Source organism: Pelmatolapia mariae, linkage group LG22 (genome assembly GCF_036321145.2).
Source record: "Pelmatolapia mariae isolate MD_Pm_ZW linkage group LG22, Pm_UMD_F_2, whole genome shotgun sequence".
Taxonomy (NCBI): domain Eukaryota; kingdom Metazoa; phylum Chordata; class Actinopteri; order Cichliformes; family Cichlidae; genus Pelmatolapia; species Pelmatolapia mariae.
In genome coordinates this window covers 35,346,430-35,373,286 of record NC_086245.2, presented here as the reverse complement: position 1 = coordinate 35,373,286, position 26,857 = coordinate 35,346,430, and the positions used below count along the sequence as shown (strand labels likewise).

The following is a 26,857-nucleotide window of genomic DNA, read 5'->3' as shown; positions in this document are numbered from 1 at the left end:
TTTAATATCTACGTTTGGTCAGATTGCTGCCACTAGTGGCTCGATAAAAATAACAAGAAGTGAGGGAGAAAGCAGACAGGCCTGTCTAATGCCCCTCTGCAGACCGAAGCTTTGTCAAGTAAGATCCTTTATCCTAGTACAAGCATTTGGAGGGCTGTCTGTTACCCTGCGGTGACGCTCAGACACTCCTCTTCTGCTCAGCTCGTCCATCAGAGATGACAGGATGCTGCTGCTGTGGCGCTCGTACCTCAGAGCGTAGAGCATGACGAGGCGGACGGCGTCCAGCTCAGACACGCGTGGATTTTGCAGCAGTCGCCGCACATTCTGAAAGAAGATATTGTGTTATGGCACCTGACCCAAACAAGCAGGAAAGGAAGACAGGAAGTCAACACAAATCAGGGCTCTAGAGTGTGACCAATTTGGTCGCAAATGCGACCAAATTTTTCCGTGGTGCGACTAAAGAAAAACATTTGGTCGCACCGGTGCGACCAACTGTTACCAACACTTGGTCGCACCTGTTTGGGTAACAAAAAAAAAATCTCTGCAACTCCGTGTGGTCAACAACAGACACACATTATGCCCCTATCGTGGACTAAACCAATCAGAGATAGTCAGGGGCGGGACCTCTCTGATTGGCCGTGGTCCAGTGGAAAGTGCAGGTAGAAGAGGGAGGTGAGTAGCTTTAATAAGGCGATATCAATTCATTAACGGATTCCACACAAAGACGTAAACACAGAGCGACCCGACGCATCAGAATCAGCTTTGTCTTTCTCGGCTTTCTCACCGGACGGCCCGCAGACGGACACGCTGTCGGAGCTTAGCGATTCTGATGCGTCGGGTCGCTCTGTGTTTACGTCTTTTTGCGCTGATTCTGAGCTGCAGGTTTTGTCTCTCCAACCAAAATTCGCCGAGCCAGCAGCAAAAGAAGCAGCAAACTACGCTTCACATTTGATCAATGTCGTCATGAATTCCCTCTGACTTTTGCTTCCCCACGATAAAAATTACACTTCCTACACAGCTCCCTGTGTGTACTTCAAGAACAGTTTCCCGTCTCAAATCTGTTTTCTGGATTATTCATTCGCTTATTACCCACCAGTCTACCGTTGTTTACAGCGCTGTCTTTTTCTTTTTTCATGTAAATGACGTCCGACAAGAAAGCCTAATTTCTGCTGTTCAATACTGAAGAAATTTAAACTTCTTAAAATTATGCAAAATTGCAGAATATTTTTAAGGTTATCTGTTATAAAAAGCCAGACCAGGAAAATCTCCTTCATGTTTTTCTGTGTTTTATTGTCAGTTACTTTGACACAAAGGCATCTGCTGTGATGTTCACAATTCTGATGAAGTCTCACATGTATCAGTACTGATAAATGATCAGAATTATAATATTTCTGACTGTCTGAGGCTAAATTGAATCGAATCAGGTCTTTGAGAACCGGAATCGAATGGATTATAGAAATCAGTGATGATACCCAGCCCTAGTGAGCAGCCTAGGCCTGACAGAAGTGGATGTAGCTGTGGGTAATAAGAAAAGATGAAAAGAACTATTGATAACTTTTTTGTTAAGTTAAGGCCTGATCTGTCTGAAATTCATAGCCAGCTCTGACACAGTGCCGTCAATCTTTGAATGCTGAAAAAGCACAGTGTATCCAGAAAACACACTTCATGCTGCAATAAATGCACTGCCCAAGTGTCCCCTCTCCCCACTGCCTTTCAGCAGCAGGCAGCAGCAAACAGGTCGTCAGGCCAAGATGATGATTAAGTTTAACATTTTCTACAATATTGACAAAGCACTTTAAGCACAAGATTGTTAGTTAATAATTTAGAAATGAATATTGTCTGTATGGACTTCCCCCCAAAGAAGGTGCACATGTAAAACTGCGGTGTTAAGCGAAGCGGTTGAAAAATTTGAGTGCGCCTAACTTTTGTGCCGGTACGCCTAAATTTTTTAAGTTAGGCGTACTGGTGCGCCCATGTCAAAAAGTTAGTCTAGAGCCCTGACAAACCATCCAGAATGACCTTCATTTATGACACATTCAAAACCCCCCGTGAAGCTCAGGAGGACGGAACAGCTGACATTTACCTGCTGAGCGCTCGAGTGGTCATTCTGACAGGCCAACTCCTGCTCCACCTCCGACACCTCCATCAGCTGCCGCTCCGACACTAGTCGAGACAGCTCGCCCACCACCGTCACATGTTTGGACACAGTCCCCGACATCTTCTTAAACTGGGGGTAGTTATCTACAAACGCCTACAGTGGGTGACAAAGGACACAAATCATCAACATTTTTTGAAAAGCATCACATAATTAAAACATTCAAACATTCTACAAATACAAGAAGATATCTCATAAATATAAAAGTTTTCCTTCCATCTATTTTCTGCTCCTTCTCCAGGTCCAGCCTACAGCGACAGCAGTTTAAGCACAGAAGTCCAGACCTTCCTGAGCCCTCTTCCCAGGGACACGCCCAACATTCAGTTTAATTATATTTTATTTATAAAGCGTCAAATTACAAAAACAACAGTCGCCTCAGGGCGCTTTATATTGTAGGGTAGACCCTACAATATTACATAGAGAGAAAAACCCAACAATCATATGACCCCCTATGAGCAAGCACTTTGGCGACATTGGGAAGGAAAAACGGACACTTATATAAGCTTGAGAGGATGACGAGCTCATCCAGCGTTCCATGACCAGGATGAAAAGCACATTGCTCCCCCTGAATCCAAGGTTCGACTAACAGATGGACTCTCCTCTCCATCACCCTGCCATAGAGGCTGAGGAGTGTGATCCCGCTAAAGCTTTTTTCATGGTTCTCCCATTCCAAGGGAACTCTGTGCTGCTCCCTGCTCTATTCCGGCCCATTTGTCAGCCAATCAATATCCAGCAGTTGCTCACGTCATCTGATTCCAACAACCAGCAGTCAGGAGGGCTGCAGGGAGCGCATCTCGGGTGGGGGAAAACTCCTCTGCTGTCCATAAAACCAGATTTAGGGACCTCGGGTCAAATCTCATCCACCCTGTTGGCCCTGACTGGATAACTTTTTAAATACGTCAACCTCAGTGACTCACTGGGTGATGAGTAAAAATAAAAGTCTTAAATACAGGAGACTCCAAATCAGAAGCTAGGAAATGCACGTTTTTGGGCCACGCCCCAACAATGCAATCTTTAAGCCTTACTGTTGTTATCCATTCAATTTCATCCGTCCATCCAACCATCCTCTTCTGAATGTCTTGATGCATTCTCAATCATCCAGGAAAGTAAATCTCCAAAAGTTGACTCTGTTCATCTGGACGTAGCGTTTTGTGGGAGAAACGTTTCATCACTCATCCAGGTGACTTCTTCAGTCTCAGCTGACTGCAGGTTTCAATCTTATAAACAGTACATTTGCATAATGACTGAAACCAGCCCACTGAAGGAACAATGGGCTGGGAGGTCAGTTCCTTAATCATAATTATGCAAATTCTCATGACCATTGATCAACAACCACTGATCAAAACCCACTGATCAAAGACCACTGATCAGTGGCCATGAGTCCCATTCACAGAGAGTTGGGGAATGGCTGTAATCACAGCATTGTAAGATGGTGACAGATGTACTCTTAGGCCCCCTCCTCCATTCAGAGATGGTCTTTCCATTTTCACGTAAATGGCCTCCTTGACTCCGCCCTCAAACCAGCGTTCCTCCCTGTCCAGGATGTGTACATCCTCATCATTGAAAGAGTGTCCACTGGCCTGTAGGTGTAAATAGACTGCAGAGTCCTGGCCAGAGCTACCTCGTCAGGCCAGGACTCTGCAGTCTATTTAGCTGAGTGACGTTTCTCCCACAAAACGCTACGTCCAGATGAACAGAATTAACTTTTGGAGAATTACTTTCCTGGATGACTGAGCATGCATCAAGACGTTTTAACCCACTTTGGCAAGGACTGCCTAAAACTTGTACGTCAGTATGAGCAAACAGCACGTAAGATGGCGGACTACAGGAACCACCTGAGATTCAGCCTCGGATGCCGATAAAACAGGATTACTCCTAAAAGTCTGCAAATGAGCTCTTCAGTTAAAGGCTTCCGGGCAACAAAAATCCTCCAGAAGGCACAGCATCAGTTGCTTAATGAACGGGTGAGGCAAACAAATTTTACCATCGACATGCTAAAATCTCAAGAGGAGCGGATCCGACAGAGACTGACAATGCTTTTAGATGAGAATACTCTTAAAAAGGTGTTTGACTTTACTGAGAAGGCTCGTCTAGCACAGCACAAGAAGTCTAAGACCAGGCAACAAAGGAAGTTTGACTTACTTGTTGTACGTCGGAAACCACAGCAAAATACGGAGAGTGTCCTCAGTGGCCAGAAGAGAAAAGGATGCGACACGGAGGATGTGGACAAGTGGGTAAAGAATTTGTCTGACAGACAGCTCACCCAAACAGAGAAAAACATCCTTGCTAAAGGGTTGAATTTTGCCGTCACACCGAGACAAATCCCGCTAGTGGAGCTGATCACAGCCACAGAAACAGCAATTCGTAACAACAATATTGCAGAAGTGGAAGCAGAGCAACTACGGACGAAAGTTTCGGCCTGTCTCAGCAATGCAAAGCCCCCAGCATCCAACATCACCATGGAGGAGAGGAAGGCACTCACATCACTTAGTGATGACAACAACATTATCATCCTTCCGGCAGACAAGGGTAGGTGCACAGTATTGATAAACCAGAAAGACTATCATGAGAAGATTTTGTCACTGCTCAGTGATGAAAATACTTATGAGCCCCTGAAACGAGACCCAGGAAGTGGCTACAGGAAGAGGGTGATAGACTGTCTGAAGCAGTTAGAACAAGACAAGGCTATTGACTGGACCTCATACCACAGGCTGTACGCAGGGGAGTCTACACCACGTCTGTATGGTTTACTGAAGATACATAAACAGGGTGCACCTTTAAGACCAATTGTCTGCATGATCAACTCTGTCACCTATAACATCTCCAAGTTTCTGGCTTCGATCCTCAACCCGCTGGTGGGCAGCTCAGAACACCACATCCAGAACACCCTGGATGTTGTTGAGAAGGTGAGAGATGTCATCATGGAGGCAGATGAAACCATGGTCTCGTACGACGTTACATCTCTCTTCACTTGCATCCCAGTCACGGAAGCGTTGGAGGTAGTTTGTAAGAGATTACAGGATGACCCCAACCTCAGCAACAGGACCACTCTCAGCATCCACCAAGTGTGTTTGAAATGTGTCTTCATTCCACCTACTTCACATACAAGGGTCAGTTCTACAGGCAGAAACATGGGTGTGCCATGGGCTCCCCAGTTTCACCCATCGTGGCCAATTTGTACATGGAAGAAGTGGAAAAGAGGGCTTTGCTATCCTACCCTGGAACACCACCAAGCCATTGGTTCAGATATGTGGATGACACCTGGGTGAAAATCAAATCTCAGGACGTACTACATTTCACGGATCACATTAACTCGGTGGACCGACACATCAAATTCACCAGGGAGGATATGAAAAGTGGCAGGTTATCCTTCTTAGACTGTGAGATTTCCATCAGTAATGGGGGACATCTAAAAGCTGATGTGTACCGTAAACCTACACATACGGATCAGTATCTAAGGTTTGACTCTCATCATCCACTGGAGCACAAACTGGGTGTCATCAGGACGCTACAACACAGAGCGAACACCATCCCCACTGACACAGCGGCCAGGGAGGCAGAAGAACATCAAGAAGGCCCTGAGTAAATGTGGTTATCCCAGCTGGACTTTTGTCAAAGCTGGAAAGGCTCCTAAAGAAAGCTCCAGCTGATCCTGGAGAGAAGGACAACCGCTGCCCAAGCGAAAACCTGTAGTGATCCCATATGTGTCAGGAGTATCGGAACAGTTGAGACGCATTTTTTCTAAACACCGTGTCTCCGTGGCTTTGTACTGCTCCACCTCCCCATCATTTCAACTCTCTTGCTTGTGGCGACCTCCGTCCTCCAATCCAGAGGGAGCATTCCAACATTTTTCAGCAGTTGCTATGACGGGGGAAATTAACTATAGAGGCCAAACCAGTTGTGTATCAGGCTGTAAACATGATTATTTCTGCATTTTAACACAGGAGTCTATGGGGACTGACTCCCTGCTGAAGCCTCTGCTGGACTGCAGAGGAACTCACAATTCCAGCGCTAGGGTCAACGTTCATGTAGTGAAATCTTTAACTTGTATCAGTAAACAAGCTGAGCCCTGGCTGGAGCCTGACCTTCATGTCTGATATGGACTCCAGCTTCTGTTGTCCTTTTGGCTTTTTCTTTTGGAAATCTTCCATCAGGTTCTTTATGTTGGTGCCAATCTCTCCAAAGTTCAGGTACAGGTTCTAACGAGGAGAAGAGAGAACGAGGTTAGTGACTGTTAGGACTCGTTTCTGCTCTGTGACAGTTACCATTGTAACCTGGACTGAAGGGGAAGCTGAAACATCACATTTTTAAAGAACAGGTGGACAGTCTGCTAGAAACCTACCAACATGACGAGTGCAGCTTGTTTCTGTCACTCATTTCAATCCTATTAACGCTGAGCACAGATTCCTGTTTGTGTTGTCATGCTGACAGATGTGAGCAGATGTGCTGCTGTGTGAGACTCACGTTGGCGTAGAACTCGTCATTCTCAGCTGACAGGACCACCTCTCTCAGGTCTTTGCTGATCCCGGGGACTCTGGACAGGTCGATCCTGTTGTTGTTGAGGCCAAGCAGCTCGTGGACCATCGCCTGGTATGTCCACTGCAACACAGCGAAAGCTCGTAAACACGCACGCACTTCACACAGACACACAACCAGTGAATTTAAGATTTGCTCATTTTGTACACACAACAGCCATCAAATTAAAGTGACAAATGAGCTGCAGAGGATGCAGTGTGAAAGATGACAGAATTATTAAAAGTGTAAAATGATTTCCTCTAATTCATCTCTTCATCGATGTCACAGAGGACAGCGACCGGCCACCTGATTGAGCAACGGCGTGATGGCATCGTCGCTGCGGTCCAGGATAAGCAGCAGAGGAGGAACTTCAGTCTTCCTGAAGTCAAACAGCTCGTACTCCTTCGTGATGATTTGCTGACAACAAACAAATAAAATACTGAAGAATAAAAGTACTACTCAGAGTACTACTTGAGTAAAAGTGTTAACAGCTTGAGGCTCAAGTGTTTTAACCAAAGTGCTCAGGTTACAGCACAGAGCTGACATCATCTTTGAACAGCCAACAGGACACTTGGCGCTAAAATAACCTGTAGTGGCATTAAAAGCACTTTTCAGTGAGGTCGTGTGTAATGACGTGTGTGATGATGATGCTGTGGAAACCTTGACGCTCTCCGCGAGCCGTTTGGACATGTCTGAGGACAACTGGTAGCGGATCATCGGACATTTCTTCAGAGCAAGCAGGACGGAGGTCAGTCCCTGAGTGCAGCGTGCCAACATAGAGGGTTCCCAGCTCCGCCCCTAAAACACACACACAGGTGATGTGATTGCAGCATGTGGAGCTTTTTAGGGTGGAGCTCTGACAGCTGAGGGCCTTGTGGTTCTTACCCGAGTGACTCCCTGCAGGTTCAGGGAGAACAGGTGAGGATTCACAGCGATAAAGTCTCCGTAGAACTCCTGCAGACACACGCACACACACACACGCACACGCACACACACATGCACACACACGCGCACATGCACACACACGCACACACACACGCACATGCACACACACGCACACACACGCGCACATGCACACACACGCACACATGCACACACACGCACACACACGCACACACACACACAGTAAGCTATATTTCTGCTAGTTTGGTTTTGATGATGTCACTCAGGTGTATAAAGTAGGGTTAGAACTGTGTTCACACCAAACATGACGCCGAGTTCCTCCTCGTGATGCTCACGCAGGGAGAAGGACAGCTTGCCAAGACATCCTATGAATTCTCAGACCTCAGCACAGTTTTGTTCTGTGTCTGCATTAAAATTCAATTTGATCAAACAGCTCGGCTCGACCACAAACCGCCATAGTAAGCTCCTCCTCCATTTGTGACTGTCAGCATCTCACCTGACACTTGGAGAAATGATGAGAGCTCAATGTAGCACTGATGGTCATGCAGGCCAAACTGGATGTTAATAGCAAGGAATTCTTTCATATTACATACATATACATAACCTTAGCATGTTGGGCTACATGTTACTGATGTCATCAAATGAAGCCGTCACAGAGGAACACTTTCAGCTGAATGTAGCTCTAGTCAACTTAAACTCTGATTATAAACAAGTATTTATTGAATTATTAGAGGAAATGTTTAATCAGTGAAATAATGATCTGTCCAAAGATTGAACCAGGTTTCCACATGTCAGACATGAATCACGGTTAACTGGATCCAGCCTAAAAATCACAAACGTGCAGCCGTTACCCAAATCACTATGTTCACTGATCAGATGGAAACACCAACAGCTGTTTTTCTGCTCCTGATCTCACTCTCTCTTGCTCCTTTGACTCAAACCTCATAATTAGTTGAAAAGAACAACTCAAAGAAGCAAACGGTCGAGCTCACAGTTCACAGGATTCATGTTGGTTAATGAAACTGAAACAATGAGAAGATGACACAAAGATTTAACCCTGCAGCATCAGCTGACCTCTCTCTGCAACAAGGAGGTGAAGACAGAAAAAGACCCTGGACTAATATTATTATATTAATAGTAATGTTGTTAAGATGTATTTTGGCAGAGTCAAGTTCAGCTAAAAATGAGCCGCCATGACTGACAGAGAGATCTTACATATTAAACCCCCACGGAGGTCCTGACACTCACCTGGACTTCAGCCACCACTTCCTGTTCATCAGCCTCAGCCAAGGCCTTGATCTCACTCTTACTGATCACGTTGCTAAAGTCTGAAACACACACACACACACACACACACACACACACACACACACACACACACACACACACACACACACACAGAGCAGTCAGTTGATGGACTTCAGGTACAAACAAACTTCTGCCCCAAACCAAACTCCAGAGAAGAAATCTCTGATATCTGTTCAGCTGACAAGTCCACAGCTGTAAGTGGAAAATACCTCACATTTGATGACAGTGTCACCCTGTTTAATCAGACTGGCGTCATTAAAAGCAGCAGGATTCGCTTTTAGCAGGCCCTCTTCAATGTGTATAACGAATTTTCTGATAAGATCGCTGATCTCTAGGATTCTGCAGCAAAGCTAAACTCAGTTGCGTATCTTAGCTTCCGAACTATGTTTGAACTGTCCGAGGAAGACGAGTGCCAAACCAGCAGCCCTGTTCTCCTCTCACTCCCCAGCCCTAACTGTCACTGTGGAAACTTACAGATGAAGTAGACACTGTACTTGGGCCTCCTCAGCTCCTGGATCAGGTGCTCCACATTCTCCTGCAGCAAGCACACAAACACACAGTTGCAGATGGTGTTACCTCACACACAGACACACACACAGAGTTACTCAGAGGGCGGTTTGTACCTTGGTGGGCCGCAAGAAGCAGATGGCTTTAAGGTGCTTCATGTTATCCCTGTTCTGAGAGTCAATCCGCTCAAACAGGTAAACCTCCTTCTGCAGGATCTCAGACTGAGTGTACACCACGCTCACTATACTGGTCTGAACACACAGACGCACACACACAGACACCATCAGACACAGTAACGTTGCTGTAAACACTGCTGAGCACCAGCACCGCTAACAGTGCTGGGTCGGTGCCTCACCGTCTCCTTGTCCATGAGCAGCACCTTCATCCCGGGCCCGCTGATCTCGATCATCTTGGAGATGTACTGCTTCACCGCGAGCGTCACATTCATGATGGCGACACTTAGAGACCACAAACAAAAACAAATAAACAAAGAGCAGCGGCTGCAGAGAGGGTTTTTTCGTCTCTTTACCTGCGGAGCTGCTATAACAACACTGGAGCAAACTTCCTTCCGGGTCCCTGACGTCACGTGCCACACGCACTCTGCTTGCGTCACGGGTTCTGAGAGATTTTTTTTTAAAAACTGGTAATAATAATAATAATGATAATAATAATAATAATAATAATAATAATGCACGTTGATATTGCCTTTTAGGCTGACGTAGAATAACATCCTTCAGTCAGAATTTTAAAATGGAAAAACGTAAATTACACAATTCCACTCGTGAAATGCTTTATTTATACCAAAAACAACAACAACAACAAATACTAGTCTCCGTTAACATGTATATTATTTGCATATAAATATATTTACTGATTTCTTTTTACATTTTGTTGGTTGTTGTGTTAGAAATCGCCACACCATCCTAACATTTTGGGCTGGAAAGTTTAGGTAGATTCCGGAGCTGTTACATTAGAGCCTTTGATGGTCGCCGTTCATGTCTTTAATCAGAGTTTATAGACTCTGTAAATAAAAACAGTCCCAAACTGATTAATTCTGTGTTGCTAATAATTAGCTTAGCATTAGCATGCCAAAGATAAGAAGCATGCTAACAACTGTTAGCGTGCCGACATAGCGCTGAACTCTACTTAAACTGGCAGAGTGTGGTGCTTAAACTGAGCGTATTTATCGTCGATAAGCAAAAACATCCGGTTACGAGGAAGAAAACATTTAATAAGCCACATATCAAAACAGCTGCTGTGAACCCCACGGAGAGGTATCACTCCGCTCCGTCTGAATGTAGTCCCGTAACAGCAGCGCTAACGGGAGGTTGTTGGCGGAGGGATACGGTTGTGCTAGCAGGAGCAAACAACATCTCCAACGTGTGTGTGAAGACTACACATTATTCATTTTATTCCTAAAAGAAAAGCACACTGTTCACAGGCGGAATTTTAACGGAATATATAATTGTTTTGCACATTAAATGTCCGGATAAGGTAAGCGTCTGGTTGGTATACTTTTTCAATGGATGTCATCCAGAGTTATTGAAGTCTCTGAGTTAGCAGCTCGGCTAGTTAGCATAGTTAGCTCAATGCTAAGCTGGAGTGTGGAGAGACTGTAGGGAAAGATAACGGTGTATAGATTTGTTTTTATCACTCAACTTTTAGTAGTTAGAAATCAGTAAGTGAAACGTCGTTGAGCTTTAGCATGCTAAGCTGCAGTTGTGGTTACTGAATGTGTTTTAATTGAGTTTTGAAACTTGCTCATGAACTAAATGTATTAATGTTTTTTAAGCTCTGTTGCTTCTAATAGAGTTTAGGGTAAACTAGAACAACTTTGAGCTACTCCCTTTATCAGCTACTAATTAAATCTCTTTGTTGTTGAAAATAAAATATTAATAGGAGCTCCTTATTATTGAAGTTGGCACTGCTAACTTTGAGATAACCACCAGCAGAATGCTCATACAGAGCAGCTGACATATTTATGAATGAAAAAGGTTCAGATCTGTGTAGAGCTGCAACAGTAAACTCGTTGAGCTTTTAATTAGGTTTTTAAAATTTGTTTTCAAAGATTTAAGCCAGAAGGAAATAATTTTAGTTTGAGATTTCCTTTTGTGTTCAAAAATAACATTGGTATAATTTGCCACATGCTCTTTGTTAGGAACCCCTGTGAAATGCTTTTGTAAAGCTTATTTTGACTGATGTCCTGTTTGAATTGCAGAGTTGATTTATTAGACTGTATTAAAAAGGAGGTCTCTGTAGATAATTTCCCTGTTCAGAACAACTGTACCTGGTGAATGTTTTTATAACTCACCTGTTCAAATTGGATTAAGGCTTAATATTTGCATTTTTAGAGGCATGTTTGGCTGATGGGTGCACACTGACAGAGGTGGTTCTAGCTGCTAGCTGGAGCCTCTAGTTTTTGTGCAGGTTTGTCTCACAGGTGTGTCCTTCCAGCAGGCAAGGAGATGACGACAGAGGTGGAGAGGCCAGCAGGAGGCACAGCTGACCAGGAGATGAAATGTAATGAAGAGGAGGAAGAGGTCCTGCAAGAAATGGATGATGAAGGTTAAAAAAAACCCAAACAAACAATTCTTTACAACGAAATGAGTTCAGCATATGCAGGTTATCCTTCCATTATCTTGATTCACTTAACTAACTGCCGTGTCTAAGAATCTGTATTTATTAATGATGCTCATCAGGGAAGCGCAAAGATTTTAGAGGCTGCTGAAAAATTTTACACCCTCCTACTCTTCCTGCAGAGGTCCGAAGGACCAGCAATAATGACATCATATTCCATGATGTAAATTAGTCTTTATATATGTAGCGTCTCATGTCCCCTTTAAATGACGAGTAAGTCTCGTACCAATTGTGATGATTAGTCCACTAACGTGGCACCACGGACACGGCCTTCACCCAAAAGCTTTGGAATTTAACATCAGTAAGGCCTTCAGATCGAATAGACCAAATATGATCGAGTCTATAGGATTTCAGTAGGAAGCTGTTAGCATTTGGATAAAGTTCAGCACCTGATAAAAGCAAAGTGACCGTAGAGTTTCCTCTTAAATTCAAATTGGCTGATTGTTGTGATCAGACAGTCAGCTGATTAAGTGTGTGTCTCGTGTTCAGGTCTACAGGAGGACGCTGACCCCCCACCAGTCCATATCATCCCTATCCCAGTCCAGCCTAATGCAGAGAACAGCTGCGGGCCCCTCACAGACAGCAGCGCAATGGAGGTACTGGTTGATTTTTGATTATAGATCGACTGCTGGTTGTTGATTATAGATCATCTGCAACATTTCAAACATGTGATGTGTTCAGTCTGCAGGTGCTTCTCTAAGCTTCAGGGTCAACGGTCAGCTGGTTCCCCTGCTGCCTGGAGGTCAGTCCCAAACATTTTCAAATAGAAGTACTTCATTAATATCTTTGTTCATACTAGAGATGGACCGATCCGATATTACGTATCGGTATCGGTCCGATACTGACCTAAATTACTGGATCGGATATCGGGGAGAAATAAAAAATGTAATCCGATCCATTAAATATCAAAAAAGAACCTCACAAAACTTGCGACATGGCGTAACTCAGCTCATAACCTCAGCACGTCGGTGCAGTATGCGTCACGTGACAGAGCGGCTGTGGTGTGCCAGACCTGTCGGCGCGCTGGTTGAGCATTTGTAGCCTCGCTACCAACCCGGCATTTCATCTCCGAGAAAGTTATCTAAGTACTCTTTAAAATACCAGAATAGGGAGGATGGTTCAGGTTTAAGTTTATAAGATTGATCAGTGTTGCTGAACTATGAAATATTTTGGGTGCAGTGTATTTTTTGCATACAGGTATAACAGAATAGCTTTAGTGTTTTTTTTGTTTTTGTTTTTTGTTTTTTTTAAACTTGAGTATGAACTTATACAAAATGCAGCAAGATATTAAAAAAAACAGTTTTATTGATTAAAAAAAAATACACTATATCGAATTCATATCGGTATCGGCAGATATCCAAATTTATGATATCGGTATCGGACATTAAAAAAACTGGTATCGTGGCATCTCTAGTTCATACAATCTGCCCTCGTGAGTCAGTCACCGCTAAACATTGACCCTGAAGCTCTCTGTGTTCATGTTTGACCCTTGTGCCCTCCACAAAAAAAATGTGCACACACAAAATCTGCCATAAAATCCTCATACGACAATATTTCAAAATGATAAAACATTAAATTATTTTCACTATTTTAATCATTTAAATGCCAGCGTAAACATTTGAATTAAGTATTTATTACAATAATTCACAAAAACCAATTCTTTTCCTGGATAGCCTGAATATTACTTCATAGTTCATATGTTCTGTTATATTTATCTTTTGTTGTTGAAGTTTGCATAATAACTGTTTCCACTGGTGACTCAGGTCTTGATTAGAAAATAGTTTCAGACGCACATCCACACAAATCACTGTGGGGCCTCCATGGTGGTCACACGGCTCCATCATATAACTGGCAGTAATACAAGTTTCATGCATTGGCCTACAACAGAAAAAGGGTTGAATCCGGGAAAATAGAGTAAAAATGTCAAATATCACGACTATTCTTCAAAATAAAATGCTGACATTACAGAATGCATGGTTTTATACTGCAGTGGCAGAGAGATTAAAAATGCGGTTTCAATGGAAATAAATGTGGCATTTTTGTCCAAAAGGTGTCGAGAGGCAAAAGATTTTCTCCAAGACTCTAATCACTAGGGCTGGGTATCGTCACTGATTTCTAGAACCGATTCGATTCGATCCACGATTTGATTCGATTTGAATCTGGGAAGTTTTGACTCGAACAGTCAGAAATGTTATAATTCTGATCATTTATCAGTACTAATTCGTCAGATCTGCGCTTTGTGTTTATATCTTTGTGCTCTCATTTGCTGTTTTAGCTGTTTGGTGGTTGTTGAAACAGTTTTGTGAGCTTTAACCTGAGATTCTGGCAAAATACATTTATATTTAAAAATCGATTCAGGGTTTAATGACTCGATATCACTTTATTCAAGATAAAATCGATTTGAATTGATAAATCAATTATTGAAACCCACCCCTACTAATCACCACTGATGTCCCATCCCCATACTATTTATTATATGGAAAATAACTGTTTTTCTGTGAGTGGTTGCCATAAATAATGAATAATTAAAAGGTTTAAACTGGCATTTCAAGGGTTGAAATCCTAAAAATGGTTTGATTTTTTTTTCATCAAACAGCTCATGTTGTGTGTCATGTGTTTCTGCGTCTATCCTGCAGGGGGCACTGCAAAGCTGAAGTTGCGCGCTCATCCTGAAGGTTCAGCCAGTGGTTTCACCACGGTCCAGATCCCTGTCACGCTGACCCTTCATAGTCCTGCAGGGATCCAGTACATCAGCACCACTGCCTCTCTGAGTGCCGCCCCTGCTCCTGTCCCCACACCCATCATCACAGGTAATCCCTCCGCCAGCAGATGTGGAGCAGTTCAGGTGTTCCTCTAGCTAACGCAGACTCTCTGTGCTCCAGGCGTGATCTCTGGTGAAGCAGCTGAGAAGGTTCTGATCGACCACAACGTGAACTTCAACCCTCCGACCGGGTTAAAGAATCAACATTCTGCTGCGGCATCACCATTCACCTCACCGCAGGCCACGCCCCCCCCAGCACCTGGCAGGACCAAACAGCGTCCGAGCAGCAGATCTGCAGCACCGCACACACTGCTGCACAAAGGTTTGACAACTCCTAATCGTCTGTGTGCTCAGGTCTGCAGAGATGATAGAGAGCAAGCCAAATAAATAAATGAATCCCGTCGTACCTCAGTATGTAGACAGTTTGAACTCATCGCCATGACTCTAAGCAAGACGAGACCATACAGAGTTAGAACATTTAAATTTCAGCCTGTTTGAATTCAGTGATCACAAAAACTGTATCATCTGGGTAAAACTGCTCATTTACCCCTATTTTTACTACAAATGCTTGTAAATCAAGTGAAGTCATTCTGTTTACAGTAAGTAAAATCTCAGTGTTCAGCTTAATTCAACATGACCAAAGAGTTAACTAGTACTAAATGTCAGGGTTCACTTCCTTTATTCATCATACAAGGTGACCATGTTTCCTAGTTTGTCCTTGTTGTTTGATCTTCTTTGGTTTGGTTTTTATGTTTTTAGCGGTGGTTCTTACAGAAAGGAAGCGCGTATGAGTTTAACTCATGTAAAGGATCAGAACAAAAACTGTGAACAGAACTGTCTCTGGAAGTAAGGAGCGCTGTTGTTCCAGTTATCCTTCCTGTTTTAACCATATTAATACATTTGAGGTTTACACTTGACTGTCAGTTCTCCAAACCAGCACCTCGAGGAGATCAGATGGACAGTCCAGCAGAGATTTTAAATACTAACCTAATATGTCCGACACCAAAAAGTCTCCAGAGAAAACTTTAAAAATGTTTCTAGAGATGTTGATGGATTCTCTCACAGCTGCAGTCATTACACCAGTTTACCAGCCCGGAAATGTCAGAGTTACCTGTGAATGAAGACTGCCTGAGCTCACACAGTCATCTGTACACAGAAAGGCTGAGCCAGTGCTTCCTTCTACTGCTGGCCTGTATTTCAGAAAGAGCTGATTTAAATGTATTAAAAGACTGATGCTTGATTAAAAAATGTACCTTCAGCTGGTCCAGTTTCCTACACAAAACAAACAAAAAACGTTGATCAATCATATTAGAAGTAGAATTAAAATCAGTGAAAAGTAGTTTTTTCCTTTTATGGAACTGGATGAATGTTTTCAAAGCTCTGATGCAGCGCGCGTGATTACAATGTCAGGCTGGAGGGATTTCTCCTGCAGATGTTCTCTGGCCCCAAAACTGTGTGTAGTCTAAACCTTGAAAATAACAAATTACTATATATCAAGCATTCATGTTTTTCACATTATAATAAAAGAAAGTTCCTAACTTTAAAGTTAGGTCCTGATCACATACCTCTGAAGATTACGGTACCTCCGTCTCCCAGTCCTGTGATCTGATTGGTCAGTTGTCAGGCTGTCAGTAGACCTTTACCTGCAGCATCAGGTTACCATGGTGATTTAGTCAGCTTCATTATTGATAAAAAGCTGACACAAACCCAAAGATGACCCCTAACCCTGTGATAAGACTTTGTGATTCAGACTCGGATGAAGATGTGGACCAAGGTGAAGACACAGGTGTGAGGGAACACGGATGTTGAGGAATGAGGTTAGGACTCAGGTGAGGTGGGGGCTTCAGTTCTGAGTGCTGTTGTCGTGGACTCAGGACTGTGATTAGGGTTCAGGTGAGGTGAGGTGGACTGTGTTGTAAAGGATTCAGGTGCAGGCTGCTTCAGGTTGGAATTCTGCTAAGGTGTAGACTTGGATATGTACTCTGTCGTGTGTCGTGTCCCCCCCTCAGGTGAGTTGGGTCCCGTGCGCCCCCCCGACTGCCTCGTCTGCGCATCGCAGTACAAATTGATCACAGAGCTGCGAGGATTCATGTGTGTAAGTCCTGCACAGCCACCTCTTTACACCTCTACCTGTGTCATCACACAGCCTGATTAAAACCCTCTTCCCCATCTTCCTCCTTCATCCTTCTTCAGATGTGCAGCCCAGCCATCATGCAAAGTCTGAGGAACCTGAAGAGGAAGAAGAAAAGCAAACACCACAGGGGGAGCAGGGACAAAATCAGAACCCTGAAACCCAGCAGAGACTCTCAAACCAACAGTAGGGTGTCCAAAACCAGACCAGGACCCTCTGCTGTGAGTTCACACTGCTGATCAATGAGGATCTACTCCAAGAGAGTCACCCGATGAACCTTTTTCATGTGATGTGACGTCATTCTCCTTCCTGTGTGTCTTCTTAGTCTAAAGGTGTTTCTCCTTCTCAGAGGGCTCACTGGTCATCTGGTGATCTCCTGACCAGCCAGGTTAGCACCTCCGCCTCCCTTCCTTCCCTCTGCGACCCCTCTGAGCCAGATCTGTTTGGATCCCTGCCCAGCTCGCCTCACGGCAAACTTGTGATCCTCGTGGAGGATTTTTATTATGGCTCCGCCCCCGGACAACACCCTAAGAAATGCAACCTGATGGGCGCAAAGTACAGCGAGCCGTACCGCTGCATCCACTGCCCCAAGACGCTCGGCAACAACATCGAGTGAGGCTCTGGAGATTGTCTTAAACCTGCCTTCTATTAAATGAGCAGCAGGATGTGCCTCCTGTGCTTATAAAAAAAGAGAATGGGCCACTTTTCTCATGAATTCATGATCTCTTATTGAATAAAGCGTGACATAAATTGTGGACTTGATCTCAAGTCATTAGATGTTTGGTTTGTGTCTTCAGTTGTGACTCCTTTGTATATGTTGCAGGTTGATGAGTCACATGCAGCAGCATGTGTCCATGATATTTCAGCAGGACTCTGCGTTCTCATGTCCTCACTGTTTCCGTCACTTCCTGTCTGCTGGGAAGCTGCAGAGTCACGTGGAGGCCGTCCACAATCAGTGCGAGTCCAAAGGTCTGTGACAGCATAACCGGTTACCCTTTGGTTGTTTAGCGGTTACAGGATGGCCTGCTGGTCCCGAGTGTTTCCCACTGTAAAACATATGCTTCAGGTTTGTGTGTCTGTCATGCAATGATGGATTTGTTTCTCATTTGCCTTCGCAGCCACGTGTAGGATCTGCGAGCTGGCATTTGAAAGTGAACCTGCTTTCCTGTGGCACATGAAGACCACCCACAAACCGGGAGAGATGCCCTACATCTGCCAGGTTCGACTCCAAGCACCAGAAACCTGCCCTCACCTTCGTCAGTGCTCGTTGTGGCCCGAGAGTTTATGTGCCCCGCTTTCTGTCTGCAGGAGTGTGGCTTCAGGTCGTCCTTCTACTCAGATGTGTGGTTACACTTTGAGGAGTGTCACGCCAGCACCAGAAACCTTATGTGTCAATACTGTCTCAGAGTGTTGCGCCGCAACACCTGCTACCAGCAGCACTTCATCCGCCACCAGGTAGGTAACTGCTGCAGGTAATACAGCTAAAGGGTTTAACTTAGAAGAACCGCGAGAGTTGAAGTGTAGGTTAAAATGTGTTACACAGTTAAATCAAAGGAAATCTAAAGCACGGAGAGGTTTTCTGGAACTACCGTTGTTAAGATGTATGTGTCCTACTGCGCTAGTGTCCAGTGGGGGTGGGGCATGGCTACGCAGAGGCGGGAAAGGGGCAGTGTCAGTTTTTTTTGTGGTTGTACGAAAGAAGGCGACCATTAAATTTGGAGTTACTATGCCAGTCGTGTGATTATTGGACTAACATTGGTCGCAGAGGATGGTTGCTGCTGGGAGTCACAAAGTGCCACCATCGTTCGATGAGAAGACGTCTTATGAAAGTTGGAAAAATGAAACTGAAATGTGGAGACTCGTTACAGACTTGGACAAAAAAAAGCAGGCTCTAGCGATTACTTCGTCGCTATCGGGAAGAGCGAGGGAAAGCGCGCTGGAATTCGCAGCCCATGACCTCAACACGGATACGGGGATGGATGTTCTTCTTACCAAACTGGACTGGGTGTTTTTAAAAGAAGAAAATGATCGACAGTACGAAGCTTACACGGAATTTGATCGAATCAACAGACAAAGTGGCACGTCGATGGTGGATTACATTATCGAATTTGAACGACGGTACAACAAGATACGTAAGTTCAAAATGGAATTACCAGATGCAGTGTTAGCATTTAAGCTGCTAGACACTGCGGGGCTAAATACTAAAGACAAACAGCTAGCACTTACCGCTTGTTCCACCATCTCTTTTGATAACATGAAATCAGCCTTGAAAAGGATTTTCTGCGATAACGTGTCTTTGCCACAAGAGGGCGACTCCGCTTACTTCACAAAGTACACAGGCAAGCGTGAACCTAGTTCAAACTCAGAGCAACCCCAAAGAATAGAGATTGACAGACCACGTGACTTTCGCGCATTGCATGCCGGGAACCCGTGGCAAAACAATCCAAGTACCGCATCAAATGCAAGCATTTGCAGCACCGCAAAATGTTCATTCTCCCGTTCCAATACCTTCTTGGTTTTTCTTTGCCCCCCAAAAAAGGAATGTACAAAACGAAGGACAACAATGCCGGACCGTACAAAGACAGACTCGACGAAAAGGCAAAGAAAAGATACGAGGAAAAAATCAAAGGAGTAAAAGGGTCAGACCCTTACGAGCACACAGAGTGGACAAAAAACATTAGCGTGCTGCCCAACTTTTACCAAGGTCATATTTATAATTATACGTTCTTGGAGTGAGTACATACACATACACAAGCCCGGGTACAGTTTACCGACGGATGGGTACAGGACCTTGAAATGCACCGTGTAGAACGAAAGACCATCGTACGAACAAAGGTACGTTTACCTCACAAATCGTCTTCATAAATACACATTCGTTAACCGTTTATTAATGGGACCTTGGTCTTCCTCAATGGTAATTAATTAGTAGTGGAAATAATTTCTGGTAGGCATTACAGAAATGTAGCAGTGACAATAATATTGTATGCTGTAATCGTACTGGGCAATTAGTGATACAAAAAAACCTGTTTTATCCTGTGAATAAAAGTATATGTTTTTGTCAATGTACCGTGGTAATAACAGAAGCGAAACGCAATATTCTGTCAGGACAATTCACTATTTATGCACAATAAACAAAGGAGCATAGCGCGACAATTTCTGTTCAGCGCCAGACTTGCTTGTAACCTATATCACCAATTATGTTATGAAAAATGACGTATTAACTACTACAAAACACTGACCTTTGTGGGAATGCTTGGAGCAGACTAACATGTGAGCTGGACTGTTCTGGGACATTATATTTGGTCTTTGAATGGTTGCAATCCAGGCCATCCGTCGCCTCTTTGTTACTTCGGAAACATGGCTCGAACAATTTCTCTTCAACGACGTAATCCGATAACAACCGATCTCTTTACCCGTCGGCTTCCTGTGGCTGTCATGCGACCGGCTATTGCAGTTAATAATACAACAGCTTCTTGCCATTTTTTGTGTTTCTTTTTATCGCTGTGTAACTGATTTCAATTGAAAGCCTGGGTGCGCTAGTACCTCTTGCCACGGGTTCCCAGAATCCTTTGCGGTTTTACCCCTGAATGACGTCACATTTTCAATCTCTATAGCTGCAGGGACTAATCCACTTGACAAATATAGGAGGAGAACAAGATGTGCAGTTTGCCAAAGCACTTATCACTGGGTAAAAGACTGCCCTAACAAAACAGAACATGTGAAGTTAACAAAAGCTGTGGGATCAAAGAGTGATGTTGAAGAATGTAATATTACTGTTTTCAAACAAATCACCCTCTGATACACAAATCTTCATGATGGAAGCTTTGGGGTCTGCTGTAATTGACACTGATTGTACAAGAACTGTGTGTGGAGAAAAATGGCTCGCAGATTATGTAAATGAGTTACCTCAGAAAGAGTTGCAAAAAATAAAAGCTGAAATGAGCACAAGACCGTTCCGCTTTGGTGATGGAAAAATTGTGCAATCCACAAGGAAAGTGACAATTCCAGCAAAAATAGGACAAACTAGATGCAAGATAGAAACAGAAGTTGTTCCAGCAGATATAACGATGCTTTTAAGCAAGACTTCATTAAAGAGAGCAAGTGCAGTCTTGGATATTGCTCAAGACAAAGCAGCAATGTTTGATCAACCTGTAAAACTTGAACTGACATCTTCTGGACACTATTGTGTAAACTTGGGAAATGAGAGCGACCTTAATAAAAACCAGCTAGAGAAAAGTGAGACACCTAGTGATGAAGATGAAATTCTCATTGTGACAGAAAACATGACAACAAAGGAGAAAAAGACAGTCCTTCTTAAACTACACAAACAATTTGGACATGCATCAGTTGACAGACTGCAAAAACATCTGTCTTGCTCAGGCAATAGTGATGATGAAAGCATTACAATCCTGAAGAATATTATAAAAAACTGTGACACATGCATCCGATACAGTAAACCAAAACATAAGCCTGCAGTGGGTTTACCCATGGCTTCAACATACAATGAAACTGTTGCAGTGGACCTGCATGAGCTTGAGCCGGGACTGTGGTATCTACATGTCATTGACCATTTCACAAGATTCAGTGCAGGAAGTATGATCACCACAAAAAGACCCAGGGAGATAGTGAAGCACTTTATCCACTGCTGGATAAGCATTCACGGTCCACCGCACAGACTATTCAGTGACAATGGCGGTGAATTTAATAATGAAGAAATAAGAGACATGGCGGAGAAATTTAACATTGAGGTTAAAACCACTGCGGGGTACAGTCCATGGAGCAATGGCTTGCTTGAAAGGCACAATCAAATCCTTACTGAAATGTTACTGAAGGTAAAGAGAGACAATGAGTGTGACTGGAAAACTGCTCTGGACTGGGCTTTGATGGCAAAGAACTGTATGCACAATGTACACGGCTACAGTCCCTACCAACTTGTGTTTGGACAAAATCCAAATCTGCCTTCAGTCCTTACTGACAGACCCCCAGCTTTGGAAACTTGAAGTGAGTTCATGGATAGCCCAGCACACTGCAACGTTACATGCCATGAGATGAGCTTTTACAGAGGCTGAATGCTCTGAGAGCCCTTCACAAACAGCTGCGATCCATTGATGACGAATATGAAACGGGGGACAAAGTCTATTATAAAAGGACAGACTGTCATGAGTGGAAAGGTCCAGGTGTGGTCACTGGCCAAGATGGTGTAGTAATATTTGTCAGGCATGGAGGAACCTATGTCAGAGTACACCAGTCTAGGCTCAGAAAAGTGGATGAACCACAAGTGAACATGGAAGAAACCGAAGAGGAAAATCAGATTAAAACAGATGGAAAATCTTTTAAAGACCCCAGCAGCAGTACTTGGTGAGGAACATGATTTTGAAAACGAAAATGGGGAGATGGCACCAACTAACAGTGAACCACTTGGCAGTGCAGAAAATGAACCGCTTGGTACTGCAGAAAACAGCAAGTCCGCTGATCCAATACAACCTGGAGAAAGAGATCCCACGCTGTCTCACTCAACCACAGATATAGAAGGATCAAAACTTAAAGTTGGACAAATAATTAAGTACACAGACAAAGAAACAGGTCAAACATGTGCTGGAAAAATAATCAGTCGAGTAGGAGAAGCCACTGGGAAAAACAGAAAGTGGTACAACGTGGAGTACAGTGAGCCAGAGAAAATTGCTGGATCCATGGGTTCCATTAATGTGGAGCAAGTTAACAACCTTCAAGTGACACGGTCTGAAGATGCCAAGTCATGCACAGACAAAACCAGAGATGAAATATTAGTGCTGAAGGAAGACATCTTCTCACAAGCCAAACAAACTGAACTTGACAACAAGGTGGGTGTGCACACTCAAGGAAACACCAGGGGGCATTGTACCCAAAGCTAGACTGGTTGCAAGAGACTTTGAAGAAATAAACACTCAGGAACTTTCCAAAGACTCACCAACATGTTCCTCCGAGTCCCTGAAGATGGTCATAGCAGTCATATGTCAAAATCAATGGAAACTGAACTCTATGGACATTAAAGCAGCTTTTCTGCAAGGTAAAGATTTAACCCGAGACGTGTACATCCGACCACCTGAAGACGCACAGAGCAAAGGAACTATATGGAAGTTGAATAAATGTGTTTATGGCCTGGCAGATGCTTCATTACAACAAGGTGAAAGAAACCAAACACAGTGTCAAAAGTCGATCCAGCTGTCTTCTACTGGCTAGATGATCTCTGTAAGGTGACAGGGGTACTTGCAAGTCATGTAGATGACTTTATGTGGGGTGGTTCAGACATGTTCTCCACAGTAGTCATCCCCAAACTGAAAGCTGCTTTTCAAGTTGGACGAGAAGAACATAACAGCTTCAACTACATCGGGATGGAGGTTCACTCTCTTCAGAATGAAATACAAGTACAACAAGATACGTACATAAAAAAACAAAACAAAAAACCTACAGCCTGTTCCTATTGATCCCACCAGGGGGCTCCTTTAACAGATACAGAGATGCGCATGTTAAAATCCAAGATTGGGCAGATACTGTGGGTAGCAAGACAGAGCAGACCCGACATCATGTGTGACATTTCCATCTTGGCATCAAGCACAAAACATGTTGTGCAACATCCTGGCGTCCCACCCACAGGCCAACCGGCTCATCATCCACATCGGCACCAATGACATCCCCAAACAGCAATCTGAGCTGCTGAAGCTGGACTTCCTCCAACTCTTCAGCCTCCTTGGTCAGTTGCAGGTGAGCGCTTTTATCTCCGGGCCCACCCCCACCTGCGGCAGAGGGATAGGCCGTTTCAGCCGGCTGCTCAGCCTTAACACCCGGCTTTCCTCCGCCTGTGTCTCCCACGGTGTGGGTTTTATTAACAATTTTGATGCCTTCTGGGAGAGGAGACATCTTTTTGGGGCAGACGGACTCCACCTCAACGCCTGGGGACGCCGTTTGCTGTCCGCCAATTTGGTATTTGGCGTACAGCACTCCCGCACACCGCCCTGTCATTACCCCAAACCGACACTACCCGCTGATCTGTCCGCCACTGACTGATGTCCCCCTGGTCCCAGCTCCTACATTTGTTCCACTTTTAACAGTAATACACAAAACTCTGGACTCGGACCTCTCTCTCCCACAGTCAACACAATACCCGTCATAATCACAAACAGAGAGCAACACAATTATCATAAATCCAGTAACTCCAAAAACATTAATAACCTCCGGCCTCTTCAAAACTGTCAGCATTCATTGAACTCTACTGTCAAAAATCCACCAGTCTCAATCAGTATGGCACTTTTAAATGTCCGCTCTCTGTTGAATAAGTCTTTTATTATTAATGATTTAATTTTAGATAATAAACTTGATTGTTTATTTTTAACTGAAACATGGCTGGGTTCGGATGCACCAGTTGTTCTCACTGAGGCCTCCCCACCAAATTTTCATTTCTCTTTTTCTATTAGAAGTGGTAAGAGAGGTGGTGGGACTGCATCTTTAACCAATAACACACTCACCACCAAACAAGTTTTATTCGATCATTTTACCACTTTTGAATTCCACGCTATTGTTTTTAGCAGCCCTCCAGTTTTATCTGTCACAATTTATCGACCACCTAAAGACAGTGCTGCTTTTATCAAGGAATTCTCAGAATTTTTAACAAACATACATTCAAAGTATAATATGATAATTCTAACCGGTGATTTTAACCTGCACATAGATAATCCTTCTGACCCTGCATCAAAAGAATTCTTAAACATTCTTCATTGTATGGATTTTACCCAGCACGTCACGCAGCCGACTCACAACAGAGGACACACTCTGGACCTGGTCATCACCCATGGGCTGTCCACCAGTGTGTCCTCTGTTGTTGACTTGGCTGTCTCTGACCACTACTGTGTGTTTTTTAACATCACCGGTTTTATTCAGCGGGAGACCTCGGTGCGAACTGTGAGGAGGCGCTATCTAACCCCTGAAGTGGCTGCAAATTTTACCAGGGTTTTAGACGAATGCCCCCCTGTGATTCTACCTGCACCCTGTGATTTTATTTTTAATCATTTTAACCTCAAACTGAAGAAAAGCCTTGACTCCGTTGCTCCACTCACCACCAAAAAGATTAACGTAAAACGTGTATCACCCTGGAGAAACGAAGAAGTCAAAACACTCAAAAGAAATTGCAGGGCAGCAGAAAGGAGATGGAGGAAAAATGAAATCAACCATCAAATACTTTGCGAGCATCTTAAAATTTACAATAATACACTAAGGAATTCAAGAAATTCATACTGCGCCAAAATAATCAGTAAAAACAAAAATAATCCCAAGGTCCTCTTCTCCACCATAGATCACTTATTTAACCCTGATTTTAACAGCTCCCAAAGACTCCCACAGACTCACTCTGTGAGCAGTTTGCAGACCACTTCAGGGGAAAAATCAACACCATCAGATGTGATATTTTATCTTCTCGTGTTATGATTTTAAACACATCTGAGGGCTCGATTGTACCTGAGGAGACACTGGACAGCTTTGTCCTGGTTAATGCTGAGAACCTTAAGTTTTCTCCACAGTGAGACCCACCACATGTCTTTTAGATCCAATCCCCTCTTTACTTTTTAAAACACTTTATGGATTTTTTGAAGCTGAGCTTTTATACATGATGAATTGCTCTCTTCAGTTGGGTGTCTTCCCTGCTGCCTTTAAAACGGCGGTGGTGAGGCCCCTTCTGAAGAAGAGCAATTTGGATTGCAATAATTTTAATAACTACAGACCTGTATCCAACTTACCATTTTTAAGTAAAATTTTAGAAAAACTTGTTTTTACTCAGATTAATGATTTTCTGAATGATAAACAGATCCTAGAGATATTTCAGTCTGGATTTCGGGTGAACCACAGCACAGAGACGGCTCTACTAAAGGTTTTAAATGATCTTAGATGTAACTGGGACTCCCAAAAGCTCTCAGTCCTGGTGCTACTGGATCCAAGCGCAGCCTTTGATACAGTAGACCACGCTATACTTTTAAACAGACTGAAACACATGGTGGGCCTCTCTGTGCTGTACACAACTGGTTCACTTCCTATCTCTCAGACAGAACTTTTATGGTGTGTATGGATACATGCTCCTCTAAGATCCATAAAATGACATGTGGTGTGCCTCAAGGGTCGGTTTTAGGCCCTGTACTTTTTAATTTGTATATGCTCCCTCTTGGCGGTGTCATCAGGAGACATGGAGTGAACTTCCACAGTTACGCTGATGACACTCAGCTGTACATCTCCGTGTCTCCTGATGACACCAGATCAATGGATGCCCTTTTTAACTGTATTCTAGATATAAGATCTTGGATGGCAGAAAACTTTTTACAGCTTAACCAGGACAAAACTGAAGTTTTAATCATCGGTCCTGAGGCTCAGAGAGAGAAACTCTTGTCTAAATTACAGGCATATTCACTATGCCCTTCACTACAAGTGAAAAACCTGGGTGTTATTTTCAACTCTGAGCTTGGTTTTATCCCTCATATTAAACATGTAACCAAAATTGGATTTTATCATCTAAAAAATATAGCCAGAGTCCGCCCTATTCTCTCTCGGCCAACACGGAGATGCTGATGCATGCTTTTATTACCAGTCGCATTGATTACTGTAATGCCCTGCTCTCTGGTCTCCCCAAAAAGAATATTTCACCTTTGCAACTTTTGCAAAACTCTGCAGCTCATGTGCTGACGAAGACCAGAGGGCGGGCCCACATTACACCAGTTTTAGAGTCGCTGCACTGGCTCCCCGTGTGTTTCAGGATCGATTTTAAAGTTCTTTTATTGGTTTTTAAATGTCTTAATGGTCTTGGGCCTTCTTATCTTTCAGATCTGCTTTTATCATATGAACCCTCGCGGACCCTGAGGTCCTCTGGTACTGGCCTTTTGATTGTCCCTAAAGTCAGGACACATACTCACGGAGAGGCAGCTTT

At 43.7% G+C, this 26,857-nt stretch overlaps 2 protein-coding genes across 4 annotated transcripts in view; one reads left to right on the top strand and one right to left on the bottom strand.

Annotated features, from left to right (window-relative positions):
- vps45 (vacuolar protein sorting 45 homolog) overlaps positions 1-9,981 on the bottom strand; it is a 14,885-nt gene extending 4,904 nt beyond the window's left edge. Inside the window, exons 1-11 of the mRNA XM_065471507.1 lie at positions 9,744-9,981; positions 9,505-9,639; positions 9,356-9,416; positions 8,822-8,901; positions 7,556-7,624; positions 7,331-7,468; positions 6,977-7,087; positions 6,620-6,754; positions 6,241-6,354; positions 2,084-2,251; positions 166-324 (exon numbers count right to left, since the gene is read on the bottom strand). Coding sequence (XP_065327579.1) covers positions 166-324; positions 2,084-2,251; positions 6,241-6,354; positions 6,620-6,754; positions 6,977-7,087; positions 7,331-7,468; positions 7,556-7,624; positions 8,822-8,901; positions 9,356-9,416; positions 9,505-9,639; positions 9,744-9,836 — 1,263 coding nt within the window. The 5' untranslated portion in view covers positions 9,837-9,981. The remainder of the gene's footprint in view (positions 1-165; positions 325-2,083; positions 2,252-6,240; positions 6,355-6,619; positions 6,755-6,976; positions 7,088-7,330; positions 7,469-7,555; positions 7,625-8,821; positions 8,902-9,355; positions 9,417-9,504; positions 9,640-9,743) is intronic.
- A 760-nt stretch (positions 9,982-10,741) lies between these two features.
- pogza (pogo transposable element derived with ZNF domain a) overlaps positions 10,742-26,857 on the top strand; it is a 31,428-nt gene continuing 15,312 nt past the window's right edge. The window contains exons 1-12 of one of the 3 annotated variants that reach the window (XM_065471503.1): positions 10,742-10,882; positions 11,846-11,953; positions 12,515-12,621; positions 12,707-12,767; positions 14,662-14,835; positions 14,908-15,108; positions 16,796-16,881; positions 16,980-17,138; positions 17,243-17,529; positions 17,741-17,886; positions 18,036-18,136; positions 18,226-18,372. In XM_065471503.1, coding sequence (XP_065327575.1) covers positions 11,854-11,953; positions 12,515-12,621; positions 12,707-12,767; positions 14,662-14,835; positions 14,908-15,108; positions 16,796-16,881; positions 16,980-17,138; positions 17,243-17,529; positions 17,741-17,886; positions 18,036-18,136; positions 18,226-18,372 — 1,569 coding nt within the window. In that variant the 5' untranslated portion in view covers positions 10,742-10,882; positions 11,846-11,853. Of the gene's footprint in view, positions 10,883-11,842; positions 12,011-12,514; positions 12,622-12,706; positions 12,768-14,661; positions 14,836-14,907; positions 15,109-16,795; positions 16,882-16,979; positions 17,139-17,242; positions 17,530-17,740; positions 17,887-18,035; positions 18,137-18,225; positions 18,373-26,857 lie in introns of those variants that run through there. The other 2 variants (XM_065471504.1, XM_065471505.1) reach the window with 2 other exon arrangements.